This window comes from Apium graveolens, chromosome 1, assembly GCF_009905375.1.
Source record: "Apium graveolens cultivar Ventura chromosome 1, ASM990537v1, whole genome shotgun sequence".
Classification (NCBI taxonomy): domain Eukaryota; kingdom Viridiplantae; phylum Streptophyta; class Magnoliopsida; order Apiales; family Apiaceae; genus Apium; species Apium graveolens.
In genome coordinates this window covers 125,775,296-125,795,471 of record NC_133647.1, presented here as the reverse complement: position 1 = coordinate 125,795,471, position 20,176 = coordinate 125,775,296, and the positions used below count along the sequence as shown (strand labels likewise).

The 20,176-nt window shown below is 35.2% G+C and overlaps 1 protein-coding gene across 3 annotated transcripts; it reads left to right on the top strand.

Moving 5' to 3' along the window:
- The first annotated feature begins 7,472 nt into the window (after nucleotides 1–7,472).
- LOC141666844 (tobamovirus multiplication protein 1-like) lies at nucleotides 7,473–12,474 on the top strand. 3 transcript variants are annotated; one of them, XR_012552377.1, is made up of 12 exons: nucleotides 7,473–7,664; nucleotides 8,836–8,926; nucleotides 9,018–9,070; nucleotides 9,772–9,864; nucleotides 9,962–10,033; nucleotides 10,155–10,227; nucleotides 10,480–10,525; nucleotides 10,605–10,668; nucleotides 10,996–11,049; nucleotides 11,132–11,209; nucleotides 11,448–11,640; nucleotides 12,103–12,474. XR_012552377.1 is itself a non-coding variant. In XM_074473061.1 (11 exons), exons 1-11 carry the CDS (start codon nucleotides 7,491–7,493, stop codon nucleotides 11,538–11,540), a joined length of 891 nt encoding a protein of 296 aa, XP_074329162.1. In that variant the 5' UTR covers nucleotides 7,475–7,490; the 3' UTR covers nucleotides 11,541–11,992. The 3 variants fall into 3 exon arrangements, 1 of the variants encoding a protein (XP_074329162.1); XR_012552376.1 differs by lacking the exon at nucleotides 12,103–12,474 and adding an exon at nucleotides 11,726–11,992 and having other exon boundaries at nucleotides 7,474–7,664; XM_074473061.1 differs by lacking the exon at nucleotides 12,103–12,474 and having other exon boundaries at nucleotides 7,475–7,664; nucleotides 11,448–11,992.
- The last annotated feature ends 7,702 nt before the right edge of the window (nucleotides 12,475–20,176 follow it).

The following is a 20,176-nucleotide window of genomic DNA, read 5'->3' as shown; positions in this document are numbered from 1 at the left end:
GAAAAACACTATTCACCAAGAACTTTGATGAATTGATTAGCTATGTTAAACATGGAATCTTGAGCTTAAACTTATGGCTCATCTAAGTTATGAATTATGGAAGCTAAAGAAACAAACCTCTTGAATTATGAAGGTGTGTAGCTTGATTTTTGAAATTTTTCCTTTGCTTTTCATGGAAAAGCCGAGAGCAATAGATGGGGGAAGAAGTGAAATGAGTTTGTTTTGGTTGCTTTTGATTTTGGTGTTTGTGAAATGAATATTTGGTGGAGATTGCTTTGATAAAGTGATGACATCACTTGGATGACCTCACCTCCAAGCCACATGTCTTTCCCTTAAGGTTTGATGATGATACCTTCTCTTTTAACCACTTGCTTTAGCTTTTCTTGGAAGCTTCCTTCCCATTCTACTTGTATGTGCTTGTCCCTTGCTCGTTTATTTGTTTTTCGGTTCGCTTAAATCTGTTCTCTTTCGTTGTTTGAGGGATCACATCCGGGATCTTATTACTTGGGTTCCCCTAAATCTTTCTCAATATCTTATAATCCTTTAATGATCCTCTCTTATAATCCTTGAATTTAAATCCCTTTAACCATGTAACCTTATACTCAATTCTTTCGGTATCTGGTGGATTTTCGGGAAAAATGAAAGTGTTCGGATTTGGATTCTAACGATCTTTACATACACTTATATACCACATAGAGTACTAATAATATCTCAGAAGATCAATAAAAGAACCCCTACATGGTGTGGTATGAAAAGTTTTCTTATTCAGCATAATTAGCAAAACACTATTCATAAGGGTTTCAAAAATTCCAAAAATTGGGGTTATTACATGGAGCAAATGTCTCATCAAAATCTATTCCCTCTTGTTGAGAATAGCCTTTAGCAACCAATCTGGCTTTATTCCTTATGACAATGCCATTTTCATCCATCTTGTTTCTGAATACCCATTTTATGTCAATAGAACTCTTGTTCTTTGGCTTGGGTACCAGCTTCCATACTTTGTTCCTTTCAAATTGGTTTAGCTCCTCTTGAATTGCTAAAATCCAATCTGGATCCAATAGAGCTTCTTCCACTCTCTTAGGTTCCTCCTGTGATAGAAAGCTACTATACAGACATTCATCCTGAGTAGCCCTTCTAGTTTGCACTTTAGTTATAGCATCACCAATGATTAGTTCAAAAGGGTGATTCTTGGTCCATTTCCTTTGAGGTGGTAGATTAGCTCTAGATGAGGTTGCCTCAGTATTGACATGATGTGAGATAGAATGTTGATTGGTTGAAACTCCCCCTGAGTTGCTGATCCTTTGAAAGGAATTAGGAGTTCTATCAACTGATGATGTGAAATGATTATCCGTTGACAGACTGTGATCAACGGATGCTTCATTATGAACTTCAACGGATGATGCACTTTGTCTTTCAACGGATGTTGCATTGCTTCTATCAACGGAAGTTGAATTGTGACTTTCAACGGATGCAGCATTCTGTGCATTATCCAAAGGCAGATTTTGAATTCTTTTCGAGGTGCCTTCTCCATCATTCTCATCTTCACTATCATCACAATATATCTCAATGTTGTCAAATTTGAGTCTTTCATGATGTCCCTCATCTGTTAGTCCATCAATCTTTTTATCATCAAACACAACATGCACAGATTCCATGACAATGTTGTTTCTTAGATTGTAGACTCTATATGATTTTCCAGCAGAATAACCAACAAATATTCCTTCATCAGTCTTTGCATCAAACTTCCCTTTATGATCAGGTTGATTCCTTAGAATGTAACATTTGCAACCAAAGACAAGCAGAAAGTTTAGAGTTGGTTTTCTTCTCTTGAACAATTGATAGGGAGTCATGCCTTTTGCCTGATTAATTAGAGAAATATTCTGAGTGTAACATGCACAGTTAACAGCCTCAGCCCAAAAGTATGTTGGGAGTTTTGACTCTTCAAGCATTGTTCTTGCAGCTTCAATTAGTGATCTGTTCTTCCTTTCCACCACACCATTTTGTTGTGGAGTCCTTGGAGCTGAGAACTCATGCATGATCCCATTTTCTTCACAGAACAACTTCATGGTTGTATTCTTGAACTCAGTTCCATTGTCACTCCTGATATTCCTTACTTTGAAATCTGGATGATTGTTGACTTGCTTGATATGATTGATAATGATTTCACTAGCTTCATCCTTAGATCCAAGGAAATAAACCCATGAAAACTTTGAGAAATCATCTACAATCACTAGGCAATATCTTTTCCTTGAAATTGATAATACATTGATTGGTGTAAAAAGATCCATGTGTAGCAGTTGCAATGGTTAATCAATTACAGATTCAAGCTTCTTACTGAATGATGCTTTCTTTTGCTTTCCTTTCTGACAAGCATCACACAGTCCATCCCTTGTGAATTCCACTAGAGGAATTCCTCTAACTAAGTCCTTTTTGACTAGATCATTCATTGTCTTGAAATTCAAATGTGATAGCTTCTTGTGCCATAGCCAACTCTCATCTGGACTTGCTCTGCTGAGAAGACAAGTGATTGATTCTGAATCTGTAGAGTTGAAGTCAGCTAAGTATACATTCCTTTTTCTAACCCCAGTTAAAACCACTTTGTTGTCCTTCTTACTTGTGATAACACAGGCTTCAGAATTGAAGGAAACAGTATTCCCTCTGTCACATAGTTGACTGATGCTCAATAGATTGTGTTTGAGACCATCAACTAATGCAACTTCATCAATGATGATATTTTCTTTTGAAATCAAGCCATATCCCATAGTGAACCCTTTGTTGTCATCTCCAAAGGTTATGCTAGGGCCAGCTCTCTCCTTGAACTCTGTGAGCAGGGTGAAATCTCCTGTCATGTGTCTTGAACAGCCACTGTCCAAGTACCATAGATTCCTTCTTTTTCCCTGCACACAACAAAATCAATCAAGTTGATTTTGGTACCCAAGTTTCCTTGGGTCCAGCCTTGTTAGTCTTTTTCCTAGACTTCATTCCTCCTGCATCTTTTGCCTTAGGTACCTTTGGGTCAACCTTGGTCTCAGATGTAGTTGGTTGAAGTGTAGGGTTAGTCACAGACTCATTTAGCACATTTGATTGAATTTGATAAGGCATGGATTGTGCAAACATATTATTCCACATAGGCATGTTGTATGGTATCTGAGGCATACTGAATGCAGTAAAATAAGGATTATTAACATATGGCATGTTTGCAAAATGTGCATGAGGATTCTGATGAGACATAACAGGCATAGCATGCGGAGGTGACATAGACATGTTAGGCATGGAGGAAGTTAAAGGCATGGGAGCATTCTTAACAGATTTGCAGTTATCAGGTAGATGATTAACACTTTTACAATGCACACAGCTTTTTCTAGGAGCATACTTATCAGGTGTGTACTTGTTGTGTTTGTTAATCCCTACCTTCCCATTTCTATTAGATTTTCTTTTAGTTTCATTTTTATCCTCAACCAATTTAAGCCTATTTTTCAGCTGATCCAAAGTCATGTGTCCTATATTCACCTTACTGGCATCTTTGGATGTGCTAGCTCCTTCTTTGACAAAGTTCTTGAAAGTTGAACCATCCTTCTTATTGAGATTATTCTTTTTAGAATCACTTGCCTATTTTAATTGATGAGCTTTCAATGGATGCTCTTTTTCTTCCTTCAATGGATAACTTTCATCATCCGTTGATTCCACATCCGTTGACAATCCATCAATTAATTCTAACTCCTTTTTGTTTTTCTTCCAGGCATTCTCACAGAAAGATTCAATTCCCTGAACCTTGACAATCTGAGCACTAACATTCCTAGATATTTTCCAGGACTTGATTACCTCTTGCTCACTTTCTAACTGTTTAGAAAGAATTTCTACTTTCTTAACAGCTTCTTCTAGTTCACTTTCAACAGTCAAGCATTTAATTTTAATCTTTTCAAGCTCAATTACCTGATTCTCTAACACAGCATTCCTATCACTTAAAAACAAGTTATTCTCTTTGATTCTTGTGTTTTCTTTAGCTAGTGATTTAAGGGAAACACGTAAATGATATAATTCATTGGACATATCATTTATGGCTTCATTACATTCAATCTTAGAAAGTTGAGAGAGATCAGTAGTAATTACCTGGTTGCTTGATGAACTAGTTTTATTTTCATCAGAATTAGCCATCAGGGCTAGGTTGACATATTCCATATCATCATCTTCATTGGCTCCATCTGCTGCCCAATCCTCTTGAGTCATAAAACCTCTTTCCTTTTGTTTGAGCAAATCAAAATACTTCTTTTTGTAATCAACTTGCTCAAATTTCTTCTTATCATAGGTTGGCTTCCTGCACTCATTTGCAAAGTGTCCACTAATGCCACAATTATACCATTTGAACTTAGATTTTTCCACCATGTTTTTGTTTGGCTTAGCGAATTTTGTATTTTTCCTGAATTTCATCTTTGCAAACCTCCTGGACAGAAAGGCCAGATGTTCATCAACATCATCAGAGTCATCTTGACTGGAATTGTCTTCATCCTCAGCTACTTGCTCCTTGCCCTTGCTTGATTCTGATTTGCTTGTGCCAATTTTGAGACTTGGCATTGTCTTTTCCTCATTCCTGGATTCAATCTTCTCATTGTCAGCTACAAGTGCAACTGATCCTCCTTTTCTCTTTCCCTTTTCCAACAGCTCATCTTGCTCCATCTCAAGTTCATATGTCTTCAAAATTCCATATAATCTTTCAAGTGTGAAGTCCTTATAATCTTGAGAATTTCTTAGAGAAACAGTCATAGGCTTTCATTCCTTTGGTAGAGACCTCAGAAATTTTAAATTGGAGTCCTTGACTTGGTACACTCTGCCATACAGCTTCAATCCATTCAATAGTTTCTGAAATCTGTTGAAGGTATCATTCAATGATTCTCCTTCTTCAAAATAAAAATATTCATACTGTTGAATGAGAAGCTGCATTTTGTTTTCTCTAACTTGCTCAGTACCTTCACAGATAAGTTGCACAGTATCCCAAATTTCCTTAGCAGTTTGGCTGTTAATGACATTGTCAAACATATCTTGATCTAGGCCATTAAACAGAATGTTCATGGCTTTCTTGTCCTTGTGAACCTCTTCAATATCTTCAACAGTCCATTCTGCTTTTGGCTTGGGAATAGACTGTCCAACAACAACTGTTGCAGTAGCAGCTGTGGCCACCTTGTGAGGGATGTGATGACCATTTTCAATGCAGTTGATGTAGCTTTCATCTTGAGAGAGAAGATGTAAATGCATCTTCACTTTCCAGTGATGATAGTTATCTATTTCCAGGATTGAAATCTTTACACCAATATCATTCTTACTCATGATGTTAGCAGAATAGATCTTTAAACTCTTTGTATGTTAAGAGCTTACTCTGATACCAATTGTTATTCCCAGTGAACTAACAATGAGATTTACAGAAGGGGGGTTGAATGTAAATCTCAAAACTTTTTCAAGTTTTGAGCAGTTTCTGGGCTATTGTGTTTTGATGAATAAGTGTGTGTGAATTGCTTTCAGCTAATGCAGACAGATATATATTCAAACACAAATGTAAAGAACACAACAGACTTAAAAACTTTTCTGGTGGATTTGTTGTTCCACCAGAGATGTGTTATTTCAGAAAATCTGTGATTCAAAGAATTAAATCACAGTTGCGTCCTAGTACAAACTAGATGATTTTCTCTCTGGATTTTTCTAAACAGTTCTGGAAAATTCACAATCTAATTACTAGCTGCTACTTGGTTTATATATCACCAAGTTTACAAGTGAAGACAAAAACTGTAAAATACAATTAAAAGATTCTTCACATGTTTCTTCTTCATTTCTCTATCCAATGCAATTTAAGTTTAGCTGTGAATCTTTGAATACTTCCTTGTTTGCACCAGAATGGAAATGCTGCATTTTCTTGATTCCTCCTAGAGGCTGCCACATTCCAGTTTGTCTTTGTCAACCCATGTGCCTCTGTCAGCTTATGAATTGTCACTATCAACTGTTATTTGAACTAAGCATCCGTTGAAGCTTTCATCCGTCGATGCTTTATCCGTTGAAGCTTTATCCGTTGAAGCTTTATCTGTTGATGCATTAGCAGTTGAAGCTTTATCCGTTGAAGCACTCATCCGTTGATGGATGTTATCCGTTGAAGCTTTAGAGACATCCGTTGAAGGCCTTTAATATCAGTTGATACAACTTCATTTATACAAAATTACAAGGCATGAAATATTTACAATTAGCCCTCCTATTTGCATATCCACTAATAGTCAGCATGACTGATAATTTCCCACAACATCTAAGAATTACAACTTAAATACAGAGAATGAAATGTGCTACACTAGATTTCTACTTAAGTGTTTTGTTTAACTTATCATCAAACTAATACACATATTCCTAACAGGTGTATTGGAAGATCTAGATATCTCGCATCAACAACACTTTCGGCATGTCTATAGCTGTTGTCCGGTAGGTAGATAGCTCGGGTGCGTTTAAAACGGTGATAAAAATCGATATGCTCACCTCTCACAAAAAATATTTGTTCATAATATGAAGCCAGCTGAGTTCTCCGAACATTACACTATCCATGAAATTAATATGATGGTCAATTGTAAATCTATTGTTTTCGGGGAAGATGTAAGATGGATTGCTCAAAAAATTATTATCTTCATTTTTAATTTTAAAATATTTGTATTCAGATAATTAAACAATCCAGAAACAAAGCGGCTGCTTATTTAGCTCGTTTAATAATTTTTCAACCTGGTTGCATGATCAGCCGGGGGTTTGTCCCCGATTGAGTCTATTTCATTTTATTAATGAAATTTGTTTTGAATTGGCAAAAAAAATTCAAAACCGAGCTTTCAGATTTGTCAAATAATCCATATTTTGTAAAATAATTTTCATAAGCATAATTAAGTCTATTTTCAAAATTTTGAAGTCTTTGTAACGTGGTGTTTGTTACAAATATTTTTGACACAATAACATTTAAGCCTTTCTAACTCAACTTGTTTAAATATTCAGTGAAACCTAAGTATATTGGTAATCCAACACACACATGAATTACCATGATTGTCTATTTTAGTGGCTATATATAACAAACAGTTGTCTACACCTAACAATAGACTTGCCCAGTTGTACCAGCATTACATAGTTGACGTGATTTAGGAAAACATCAACCCTAAATATGATAGCAACAATTTTATTTAATTTATTCCGTTTTTAAATTTAATTTATTATGAACGGAGATTTTTATAAAAAGTTACATGCAAGTGATTACATGAGAGGAATGAGCCAGCACTCACCATTTTTGCTGCGAAAATAACGAATCAACAAGTTATACTTCATTTTTCACTCCACCTGTAACACCCCATCTTCTTGCCACGTGTCCCATTCCCATCATTTTCTTGATTTTATTTGCGTTCATCTGACTGATTCCTTCTGTTAATTTACAGGGTCAGTGAATTATTTTGTGATTTTTCTTGGGTTTCTTCCACTGATTTTGATCAATGGAGTTCATAAAGAAAATCCAACCTATTGTTTTTAGTAGCTATTATGAAGGATTTATCGGCAGCGACAGTTTCTTGAAATGGTGGAGTCAGATTGAGTCTTCCAAACATTGGCAATATGCCATTTTTTATGCTCTTTGTGCAGCTTATGCACTCATTTCGATTGTTGCACTGGTATAATCTCTCTCTCTCTCTCTGCATATATTCTTTGTTGGAATCCTTACTACATAGACTAGTGGTAGAGACATTGATAATTCTATTGTTGATTGGTTAGTTTCATTTGTATTTTTAATGTGCAATAGTGAAGGCTGGCTTTTCCTTATGATTATGTTGTCCAAAACCATTTGACTTTTGAATACTGATTAATTTAAGAGAACGAGTAGTGCTTGCTGACTCTTGGGTAATGACTAATGACTAACATTATGGTTTTAGGAATATAGTGTTGTGAGGTTGTCTCTGATCTCAGTATGCACAATCCTGGCGCTTTTTTTTCTGTTTGATGAACGGGTAGGGGTCGTCTCACCCCGCCTGTCTTCTAGAAAATTAGAGTTGTTTTAGCTGCTTTGGTATTTTTAGCACTTTACAGTTTGGCTATGTCAAGTATGTCATAATAATGTACGGGTATTTATTAATTATGAAGCTAAACTTGGAACGGAGAAAAGCTAATGCAATTAAGTTGTGCTTTATGATAACTTAAAAAGGTTCAGAGACTTGACAAGTTATAAAACTTGGATTATCAAGAAAAACAAGGAATCATAAGATAGTTTAGTCCCTGGCACTTTACCTTTGTGGATACAGTCTTCACTTGATAATAAAGGCTGACGATTCAAGTTTCAGTGTAGGTTTATGGGTGTGTAATTAAAATTTTGTAACTGACCATCATAAATAGAAGTTGTGAAAAAAATATGTGTTGCACACTTGAGTTGAATGTGATTTAATTACAAACTTTTATTTTGTCAAAAATAAATAAATACAAACTTCTCTGGCGAGTTTATGTTAAGTTAAAGTATATTTCACATTTTGTGCTAGGTCCTCTGTACCTATAGAGTCCTTTTCTGAGGCTGATATGTTCCTTGACTTACAATAACAACTTAAAGTCTTGTTTTTTTGCAAAAAATATTAAAAGGTAAACAGGAGGGGGGGGGGGGGGGGACGAAAAAGAATTAGAAATAGGGAAGACAACATCCTTATAACCAACTGAATGAGCTAAGAACTCGTAAATTTTGTTTTAAGTTCTGTGATATTTTTGTTTAGTTGGTTATTTAATTTACAGGCAATTACTGGGTGAGATCTGAAGTAAGTTGATTTACTTGTATTATATCTGATTGTTTATTTCCATGTCCAGGTGCAATTAGTTCGCATTCAACTTAGAGTACCAGAATATGGATGGACAACACAAAAAGTTTTTCACATGATGAACTTCGCTGTTAATGGAAGTAAGGTTGCATACAAATATGTTAAAGTTATAATTGATCACTATGTCGGTTAATTATCTAACCTTCACTAAAAACATATTTCTTACGACAGTAAGGGCTGTCCAATTTGGACTCTACAAGATTGTGTTCCACGTTAAACCAAAAGTAAGTTATCTCTAACTTTTTTTTTTTTTTTTTTGCTAAATAAGTTATCTCTAACTTAATACTGCCCATGCAAATTTTCTGCTACATGCTTCAGCAAATAGTCCATTCTCCATTGAGTTTTACTGCATATCACAAAGATCAAATTAAGTATCAATAGTAAATGTGGCCGGTAATTTTTCTCTCCATTTGGCTGGGAGGTACAGGTGAGGTTGGAATGGAATAAAAATCTGTTAGACAATTATAGTGCAAAGAGGATGTACGAGGAATAAACAAGAAAAAAAATGGAATGGTGAAAGTTTTCTACTAGCAACATAATTCTGTAAGTTATAAAGTCGTATCACTAAAAAATTAGGTTGTTTAATAGGAGTAACAAATCAGATCTATGACTACTGTTAAAATCAGTTTGCGTTGATGATTGTATGTTCTCAATTGTTATTGTTTATTCATCATGTGATTTATAGGCTAAGAAAATTCATAGTATACAAAAACTACATGATGCATAGATGCTTCTCGAAAACAAAGGGGCTGGAGATGATGGATTGTAGATATATGAATTTGAATAGTCAACTGACTTTCTTTCTTATATGTTTAGTTACTGGGAAACTCGAAGACTGTTCTAATTATTCTGTTGATGGTTTAGTCCGATACTTGTGCAGTTCCTTTTAATCTGCTGAATAGTGTAACTTTAAATAATTACACAGGCATTTGATATAATAATTCTGGATCTTCCCGGTCTCCTCTTTTTCTCGACATACACATTACTCGTCTTGTTTTGGGCAGAGATATACCATCAGGTACTAGTTCTGCTAGGATTGTTATTTTATGATCTCATATCTTACTCAAGTAACATGAAGAGCTTATGTTTACCATTACATTCTATAATTCTTTCAGGCAAGAAGTCTTCCAATTGATAAACTCAGACCTGCGTACTTTATCATCAATGCGTTTATATATTTCATACAGGTCAGAATTTAAATTGATCTTACTTTATGTGGCATTTAATAATGTACAAGTAAAGGAAAGAACATGCACCTGGATGCTTCCGTTTCTAGTTGTGTTTCTAATTGGTTATTTGGACTTTTAGGTTTGCATCTGGACTTACATGAGAATAAGTCGAAGTGCTGCTGCAATTGAACTGGCCAAACTCTTCTTTGCAGGTCATGGTTTTAAATTTTGATTCTCTATTTACATATAAGCTGCCTCTAAATAGTTCTGTTTATAACTGTTATCAACATATGATGAGGTACTTTTCCTTTTCTGGGTATTTTGTGTGTTCATGTGTGTGTTAAAGAGGAACCAAAGACGATATTTTGTTTACTAGCATTAAACTAAGGGCATATAAGTTGTGGTGAAGTTTGAATTATACTGTTGAGAGGGTGGGTTTAAAATTCAATATTTCACTTGTGCAGTTATGTCACTCTGCGCTGCTCTTGGATTCATGGTATATGGTGGGAGGTAGAAATACTCCTGCTTGCAAAATTTCATTTCATTGTTAAAAAGTCATCAATATATAAACTTTTCAATGTCCCTGCAGGTTATTTATCATGCTACGCAGGTTCCCAATTGAATCAAGAGGCCGTCAGAAAAAGCTTCACGAGGTATGTAACTTGCGCAGATGAGTGAAACACTGAAAATAAAGTATGGAGAAGGAAACCTATGGCCCCAACAAGTTCTTATGTTATCTGTTTTTTATGTTTTTTTTTAAACTCAATATACATACTAGTTAAACTGTGCAACAATCAAAATTGAAATTGTGTGTGTTTGTACAGATTGAATGAACTGATATATCCTCAAATAAGCATTACATATTTGCCTTTAAGCATTAAAAAAGTTTACTTGAGCATGATGATCTATTTAGAGTATGTTTGTGCTACTTCGTATAACAGAATTTTGTGGTTCATCTCAAGTTTCTCTGTATTTGGCAGGTTGGCTTTGTTACTGGAATTTGTTGCACCTGTTTTTTGATAAGATGTTTAATGGTAAGTGTCAAGTAACCTGGTGCCTGAACGCATGTCATTCATATCCTTTTACGTATTCAACCTAATTTTGTTATGCGGCTAGGCTACTGTTTCTGCATTTGACGAGGACGCTGATTATGATGTGTTGAGCCATCCCATCGTAGATCTTATATATTACACAGTAAGTAATATCTTCTTTAACTGTGATTTTAGCATTTTACTCCCAGCTTTCATCTTGTAACTATGATTAATGTATATGAGTGGTGCCCCTCATTTAAAATCACTGAGTAACAAGAAACCAGAAAAATATATCAGTTGTCTTCCACACATGAACAAAAAAATAGCGTTTGCAACAAAAAGATAATTTGATCTGTAGCAGGACGTTACTGTTTGTTTATACTATTTTACTCTCATTTCAGACGGTGGAGATTTTGCCATCTGCACTAGTCCTGTTCATCCTCCGCAAACTTCCCCCAAAACGGGTTTCTGATCAATATCACCCCATAAGGTAATGACTTGCTACCCAGCAGCATTTGAAGATAACTACTTGGAGGATCTACCAACTTGGCATGGTTATTGCTTCTAACCTCGAGACGCTCGCTTTTTGCTGAGGTGCATATTGTGTTTACTTTATCTATACATTCATGGCATCAATCTACCTGATTTTCTCTGACCTAGAATGTTGATGCTGTATCAGAAATAGTGTGGAGCCCAGCCCTTCCTCTTTCTCCCACACAATATTCACTCAGAAATTTTGTATTTAAGCTTCGTAAAAGCGTATTTGGCTATTATGTCCATATCTTTCAACAACTTTACATTTGCTGATTGATTCATTTTTATCATTTTTATCTCTTCCAATGATAATCTGGAGCCAAGAGAGGAAGAGTGGCAATCACTTGTTCTGATTTAATCTATTGGATTTATAAAGTTAATGGAAAACCTTTGAATGAAGCAAGTTAATGTACATTTTTCTCCTGTCTGTGTGCGAAATATTCAAAATTCTTAGCTATTCTTTGTAATTTAATCACTTTATAGTATAATGCCTTATTCAAACTTGTCAAATTTGTGGAACAGGTTGAGGTGAAATTTATAATTTGATGCTTTTCAATCACAATCAAAGGTCCAATTTTGAATTTTACTCGCAGATGGATGGATTGCTATGACTCTTTTTACATGTTTACCTATGAAATACCACAATTAAAAAATTTGACCCTATTTACGGTTGGAAAATGTGGGTATTAGGCCCCATATTGTCAAGTCATTTTGAGCCGTTCTTGAGTGGGTGTCGCTTGGAGTATGTTCTCCTTCGTGAGAGTTTTCCGAGGCACTTTGAAACACTCAAAATAGTTAAGGGAAGAATGAGATACGATCATTCAAAGTTGGTCCCTTGAAGATGGAATTGTAGATCCGAAAACTTGTATCCCACATTGAAATGAAAAAGGGGTTTCCATTGCTTTATATAGCACAACATTTTAGTAGTGTTTCAAAGTTTTTGTAAGGTGTTGTTCCATATCGTGTGATTTCAAGGGATAATCTGAGGCTTGCGAAGCCTTCGGCCTTACTCGCGTGTGCGACATGCGACGTGCAGACACGAATGTCGCAGAAAATTGGCCCGAATAATCACGGATTCGGATTAGTTTTGCTAATTTAATTTCCACTGGGCTTGGGCTCTTAAATAAATACAAATATGAATTGATTTGACAGTTATAATTCGATTCAATTACGGATAATAATTGACTCTCAAATTAAATTTAATTAACGCGTTTAATTAAATAAAAGAAGTAGTGCACACGTTTCTCTAAGCCTATATATTTTCGCCATAGGGTTTAGGGTTTACTCACTCAGAATATACAGCCGTCCTCCTAAACACAAACCCTACCTCTCTCTCTCGGTGATAGTTTCATACCCGTTCAAACTCGCTAGAAGTGCTCGTTATCCGTAACGCCGCCGCCGCCTCGTTCTATCCTGGGAGACTATCGACTCACACATACGGTGAGAGGCAAAATAGTTTTAAGGAGACAGTTTCAACTGGACTCGAGGATCTCCCTTTGTTTATATCCTTTCTTTCACTGTTTGATTTCGTTTACTCACGCACACACTTATTTGATTTATATGTATTAATAGCAGATTGTATTCACATTTACCATGTCAAATGAAATACATATTTTAGTAATGTTTATCAGTTAACATGCTAAACAACATAGCTTGGTGCCCAGAGCTCAATTAGTGAGCACTTAGTGGTTAGCAGGAACACCTGCATGGATATGAAGGGGATGGGTAGAACTGCAGAGGACATTTGCCACTTAGCCAGCTTACCTGGAAGAAAAATGATGATATTTAAGTGCATGTTTGGCAGCATCACATTCTATCGAAAGCCCATTTTATGTTTGTGCAGACTGTTTGAGATGTTTAAGCAAATGATTATATATTACTAACGAATATTAGAAAGTTGGTTTAGACATACATTTTCATTACATTTCACGACTGTTTCATTTTTACTGCTTTCCTATATAGACTCAGTAGCTCAAGCTTTTTTTCTTTAATATTTTATCTTTTCAATTTTATTTTCATGTGTTAAATTATTATATTAAAATTTTTATTTTTTTAAAAAAATTATAATTTATAAGTTATAATTTACCAAACACGTCACCACCAACTTATAAATAAAGGTCAAATTATCCAAAAACCTAAATATCTTATAAAGTTAAGATTTTCAAATAATTTATATAATATTTTTCAATTTTAAATAACAAGTCACAATTTTTAAAAGATCCCAAATGAGCCCCAAGTATGATGACTCACCTGGCAATGTACCTCCATCATTCTTTAACCTGTCAACTGTCAACTGGGAAAAAAACTTGTTAATGGCATCTCAAACATTCGTTGCCAAGAGGTTGCCAATGCTTACGTGGCACGATAATTTTGGTTGCCACCCAATTAAAATTATGTGGTTGTCAAGAGATTGTCAAAACTTGGCAACTTGCCTGCAACTTTTGTTCAAAAAATATATTCAAACTTATTTTCATTTTTAAATTCCCAATTTGGCAATTTATTTTTATTGTACTAATGTAGGGACCATATTGGCAACTAATAGAGTTGCCAACTATTGGAGTGTATTTTTGAAAAAGATTGTCAAAGATTATATGGAGGAGAGCTAAATAAAAATACTAATATATGTATTGACTTGGAAAAATTTGGCAACCTTTCGGCAATTAAAAGTTGTACTAATGAGCAGCGATGTGCTATATCAACATATCAACATATACTGTACCGTATGAATGGAGTATAATTTGTAATTTGATTAATCTTTGTTATTTATTTCATTATGATTGTCGAACTTTTTTTATTAAATAATCAGAGTCCTTAGATTTAAATAGTAAAAAAATGTACTTCACAACTTCTGAGATTCAAATAGTAAAAAAATGTACTTCACAACTTCTCAGGTTCAAATCCCGTCAACAATAAATATTTATATTATTTTTTATAGAGATACATATAAGTTTATATGTTCGAATCTCGTTAACAACAAACATTTATATTATTTATAAAGATACATGTAAGTTTTCAGTTTCGAATCACACTCACCAACAAAAAATATTTACATTATTATTTACGAATATCATCTCATCAATCATGTATTATTTATACTATTTGAACATAATTTTAAATTATACACAATAAAATTATAATTATATAATCACTTTATAGTATTAAATTATTTATATAAAATTTTAATAAAATTATAAAAATAGAAATAAAATATATAAATATTAAACAAGACCCGTTCATCGCACCGGCCGTAAGCTAGTTATAATATAATAATCAGGATGGGGAATATTTTGATTCAACCATTATTTCGGTATTAAAAATAAAAATAAATAGTGTTATATACGTACTAATCTACTAAATTGTTAAAGTACTAGATTTATTTTTCTTATCCAGCTAAATTACAACCAAAACTTATTTTGCTTCCTAATTCTTTATTTTTTATCATAAATCTATAATTATTTTATATATACATAAATATATTAAAATTAATATATAATTTAATAAAAAAAATTAAAATTTTATTTAAATATTAACAAAACCCGTACTATACACGAGATTTAAAGGTAGTACGCGTCACGGAGAATTGCCGACACATAGGAGCATAATCCTAAAATGGTTTAAAACTCAGGAATGGACATAAATTAACACGGAACACCCTTCACCAGCTCAATGCAGAGCAAACAATGCCATCCAATGTCTAAAATGAGTAAATAATGTTCGATATCAATAATGTTTCCTAATGACAGTATAAGGAAAACAGGGTGATACAACGGTTTTTAACCGTTGTCTGATAACCCTCAATACTGTTAAATATTAAGGCGCCATTTGATGCGCGTATCAGACAACAATACGTCTACCGTTGTTTATCTTTAAAACAGACAACTGCAAGGTTCTTAGAAAGTATTGTTTGAAGGTTGGATGAAACAACGGTTTAGGGTAACGGACTACTGTAAGACTTCTAGTTGGTCAAGTGTTTATTAGGTGAATATCAATTGTTGATCTTTTTAACACAACGGTTTATGTAAAATGACGTGTTGTTCTTTTTTACTATAGTCAACATCATCTAGAACCAAATCAATTGTCTGAAATAAATTAACACAAAGGTTATGTTATGTATTAGAGTTGTGTTTATAATCTATCTACAATAGTTCAGTTTTACAAAATTATTATCTAGAACACATTATTACAATTTTTTTACGCTAACAAAGCATTGTAAAATTGTTACATGTTTTACAAGCAGAGTTTACATGATCTGCTTGTCTCAGAGCAGCATCCGGCCTTTGAGCAAAAATGTATTCTCTTAACTTCAAAAAATCCAATCAACATTTTACTTGTCTAGTGCAAGCCTTGTGATTTATGCCGCCTAGCAACACAAATGCTTCCATATCCAAACTCTTAATATGCATCAATCTTTTACTCGAACAACTTGGTTAATCTCTCAGCAGAAGTAGAAGCTCTTTTATTGGTTGGCTCAAGAACAAATGCAGTACAAAGCAGAATTCAGTTTCTACTTCTACAGCTGAAACTGAATATATTGCTGTTAGCAGTTGTCGTGCACAAATTTTGTGGATGAAAAATCAATTGCTAGACTATGGTTTGCAAGTTGAAAGGATTCCTATTTTCTGTGATGACACAAGTGCAATTGCCATCACTGAAAATCCAGTACAACATTCAAGGACAAAACACATAGACATTAAGTACCACTTCATAAGGGAACATGTAATGAATGGTACTGTGGAACTACATTTTGTTCCAAGTGAGAAGCAGCTTGCAGATACTTTTACCAAGCCACTGGATGAATCCACCTTTTCAAAGTTGGTAAGTGAGTTAGGTATGCTCAATTTTTCTTAAATCTTTTCAGATAATTTGCAAGTTGTTATGCAGCCAGAAATTTAATTGATTTTTCAGTCTTAGATGGAATTTTGGCTATGTCAGAATTTACATCTCGACGAATGATCTTTATCCATCGAGTTTGATCATCCGTCGGAATACTGTTTGTAAATAAAAATCAATTATTTTTCTAGAATATTTTATAACTCATCCTCATCCGTCGAATTGTCTTAATCTTAGCCGTTAATTTCCTGAACATTATCGATCGAGTATACTTACAGTTTGTAAGCACAACACGACGGATAATTGATGGAATTTTTACAGTTTATTTTTAAACGGCTATTTTGGGCAATTTTCATTGGTTACTTTACTTTACTTTAATATTTTTGACAGTTATTTTTGAGATAGTATAAAAGCTTATTTCATTTCCATTGCTTTTCTTTTATCATTCTCAAATTAGCTGCTCTAAATTCTCTCTCTCAAAAGCAACTATCATCTCTATCTCTGCAATTTCCACTCTCTAACAATGACACCAGTAGTCAAGATCATGTCACAAACTGGATACATCTATGAGAAGAATAACTTCACGGCTCTAGTAAACAAGGGGATTCAATATTCAAGTGACTACCACAAAATGATGGATTTTGTGAAGAACTGCAAACTCAGCTATGCAATGCTAGAATCACCCACCATCTTCTGTGAGGTTGTGGAAGAGATGTAGACGACTGCTACATACAAATCTACTGATAAGACCATCACACTCACTATTAAAAGTAAGAAATTCTGTATCAATAGTGATGTTATTAAAACATGTTTCAAAATTCCTGATAATACTGTGACCTCACCACACACAGATACTGATATTGTTAATATGCTTAATTCCATGAACTATGCACTCTCTACTTCTAAGTTAAGTGATATTAGGAGGTTGGGTCTTAGGAAAGAATGGAGTTTCATGTGTGATGTAGTTACCAAGGTCTTTTCTAGTAAAATCAGTAATTTTGATTCTGTCAATATTTATATGCTTAACATGCTCTACATGCTAGTTACAGATAAGTTCTTTAATTTTAGTGATCTTGTTTTGTTTGAGTTGGGATTTAAATTAGGGGAGTTAAATAAGAGGAGTAAAAATGTTTATTATGCTAGATTTTTCATGATGTTAGCTAACCACCTCTCTGAGGAAATTTTGCTTGAGAACCCAAACAACAAATTAGATTGTTGGGTTCAAGAGAGAAGAATTATTGCAGATTTGAATAGGGCAAATCATCACAAGGAGAGGCCACTCTTCTATTTCCCTGTAATGGAAGCACCTCAGGTAAGTGAGGTAAGTTCATCTGTCCCTACTATTCCAACCTCACAAATTTCTTTGAATTCTAGTGTAGCTATGGCAACTGTGTTAATGACCCAACAGTTGTCTACCCAAGCTACCAAATCATCAAAAGTTTCAAAATCCAAATCAAAGAAAGCCCCCTCTGGTATCTCTCAAAAGATGCCAGTTGTAAAATCCGCCAAAACCAAAGAGGGGAGTGTGAAGGTGGGAAATGTAGGTGAGGGACAAGGTGAACATAAAAGAAACCCTAAGGATAAGGATGGAGAGTTAAGTGGTTCCCAGCCTAGCCACACTGCAGTTTCCCAACAAACTGCAGTGATTAATAAGGATAAAAGCTCATTTCTAGTTGCACCCTCTCAAAAGGATGTGACTATTGAACAAAGCTCTCAACCAAGAGCACAGGTCAAAAGGGTAAGGGACACTAGCTCACCCCAAACTTATGCCAGAAAGAAGAAATCCAAAACTTTTGGGGATGCACAGGGTTTACACACTGTGCAAACTGGTGCTAAAGACACAGTCACTGCACCTTCACAAATTCAACTTGATGTGGCTCCAATAAATGTGGAGTCACAGTCAAAATCATTAGTTATAGAAGCACCTCAAACACCAAATTCTCCTAAAACTCTCTGGATGTGGATATGATCAACACATCAATCCCTGATTTCCCTTCTTTAACTTTGTTGGGGAAGCCAAAATCTAATGCAAGTGAGCATCATCTTTTGGATGATTTGTTGGCTCACTTGCCAATTCTTTCAGGAATTGTTGAACCATCTGTGCCCAAAATCTCATCAATCAACACAGAGTCCACAATAGTTTCAATTCCAAGTTCATTCATTTCTACTCTCTCGATGGATATTGCTCATCTGTCGAGTAGTGATTGTATCCCGACGGATAAGCTTAACAGCATTTATCCGTCGGATAGTCAAACTGCTAACCCAATGGATATTCCTCATCCGTCGGGTGTCTCTGCACAACTTCAAATTTCATCTATTGTCTCTAGTGCAGAAGACTTAGTGGTTGTATAGTCACTCTTAGGATGAGGGAAGAGAGTATTATGAGTGAAAGTCTGGATTGCTCCCAGGAAAAAGGAGAGGAAAAGAGTGAAAATAAGCAATCCAGTTCTTCAGGATTGGCAAAAGAGAGTGAGAGGAGTCCCACCTTAGATGGTGAAGGTGAGGGTGGGAAGCCAGGGTGAGACCCTGATGCAACAAAAGAGAGAACAAGAGAGAAATGCAGGTACATGAGCTATAAGGATGGATGTCATTGCTAGTGAGTTAATGAATGTCCAGGATGCAGACAGGGAGGAACTATCTCAGCAACCTCAAGCTGTTATAGATTCCACCTCCCTTGATGCTGAGGCATTTACTCACCCTGTCCCAGCTTATCAACTTCTAGCTGAACAGGGCAATGACAATGCAGAAAGGATGCTCAATTTGGTGCATACCACTCAGTCAATGCTAAGAGCTAAGGATGCCATCACAGCTTTGCCCTCTACAGCTGGTGATGTTGATTATGAGACTGGTGGTTCAGCAGATTTCTTTGTAGATGAAGGTGGAGATAGTGAAGAAGAGCCATTGGACATAGGGGGAGAAGTAGGTTCCAGCTCAAGATCAGGCATGCCATCATGGGCATTTTCAAAATATTGTGATGAACACTACTTCAAGACAACCCTGATCCAACTCATAAATCAGACAAATTCTGCTCTTCAAACCACTACAAATGCCAACACCAAGAAGCTCCTTCAAGCACATCTTGCTTCTCTGCAACTACAACAGATTCAAGGCTTCCAACATGCTAGAGATGTCAACACCATCAAGGGTGATATTGATGAAATGAAAAAGGGTATTTCTGACAAGATGGACTCTAAGCTTCTAGAAGCTACAATGCTTGACATCAAGAGACAACTCAGAAAAAATTCTGATCTTGCCACAAAGATAGATGCCTTGGATACAAGAATGTCAGTTATGGAAGCATCTCTAACAGTCGTTCATCTGCATCAAGCTCAACAGACAGACTTGCTTCAGAAATTGGTGGCTGCACAAACCTCCTCCTCTACACAACCTGATGATAACAAAAGGGGGAGAAAGGACCAAGTGAGGGGGAGAAGCTTCACATTTAAATCAGTAAAGTAATTGTGCCTACAATTGCTTTCACCAAGCCACCAGTAACAGACAGTATTGATCTGATCAATGAAGCAGCAGCCAACATAAGAGCAGCTGAAAAGAAGAAGTTGAGTCCAATCAACTGGGAGAAAATTGATGAGGAAATACAAAAGAAGTTTGGGCTAGTACAGAAGCCAGAAAAGTCAGCCATTCATCACTCTCAAGTCAAGCAGATTTCTGTGAATGAAATGAGCATGAACTATCTGGAAAGAGGACAACCATCCTGCATCAAATCTCCAAAGGCTGAAATAATTCTGAAGCCAAGGGTGAAGTATCC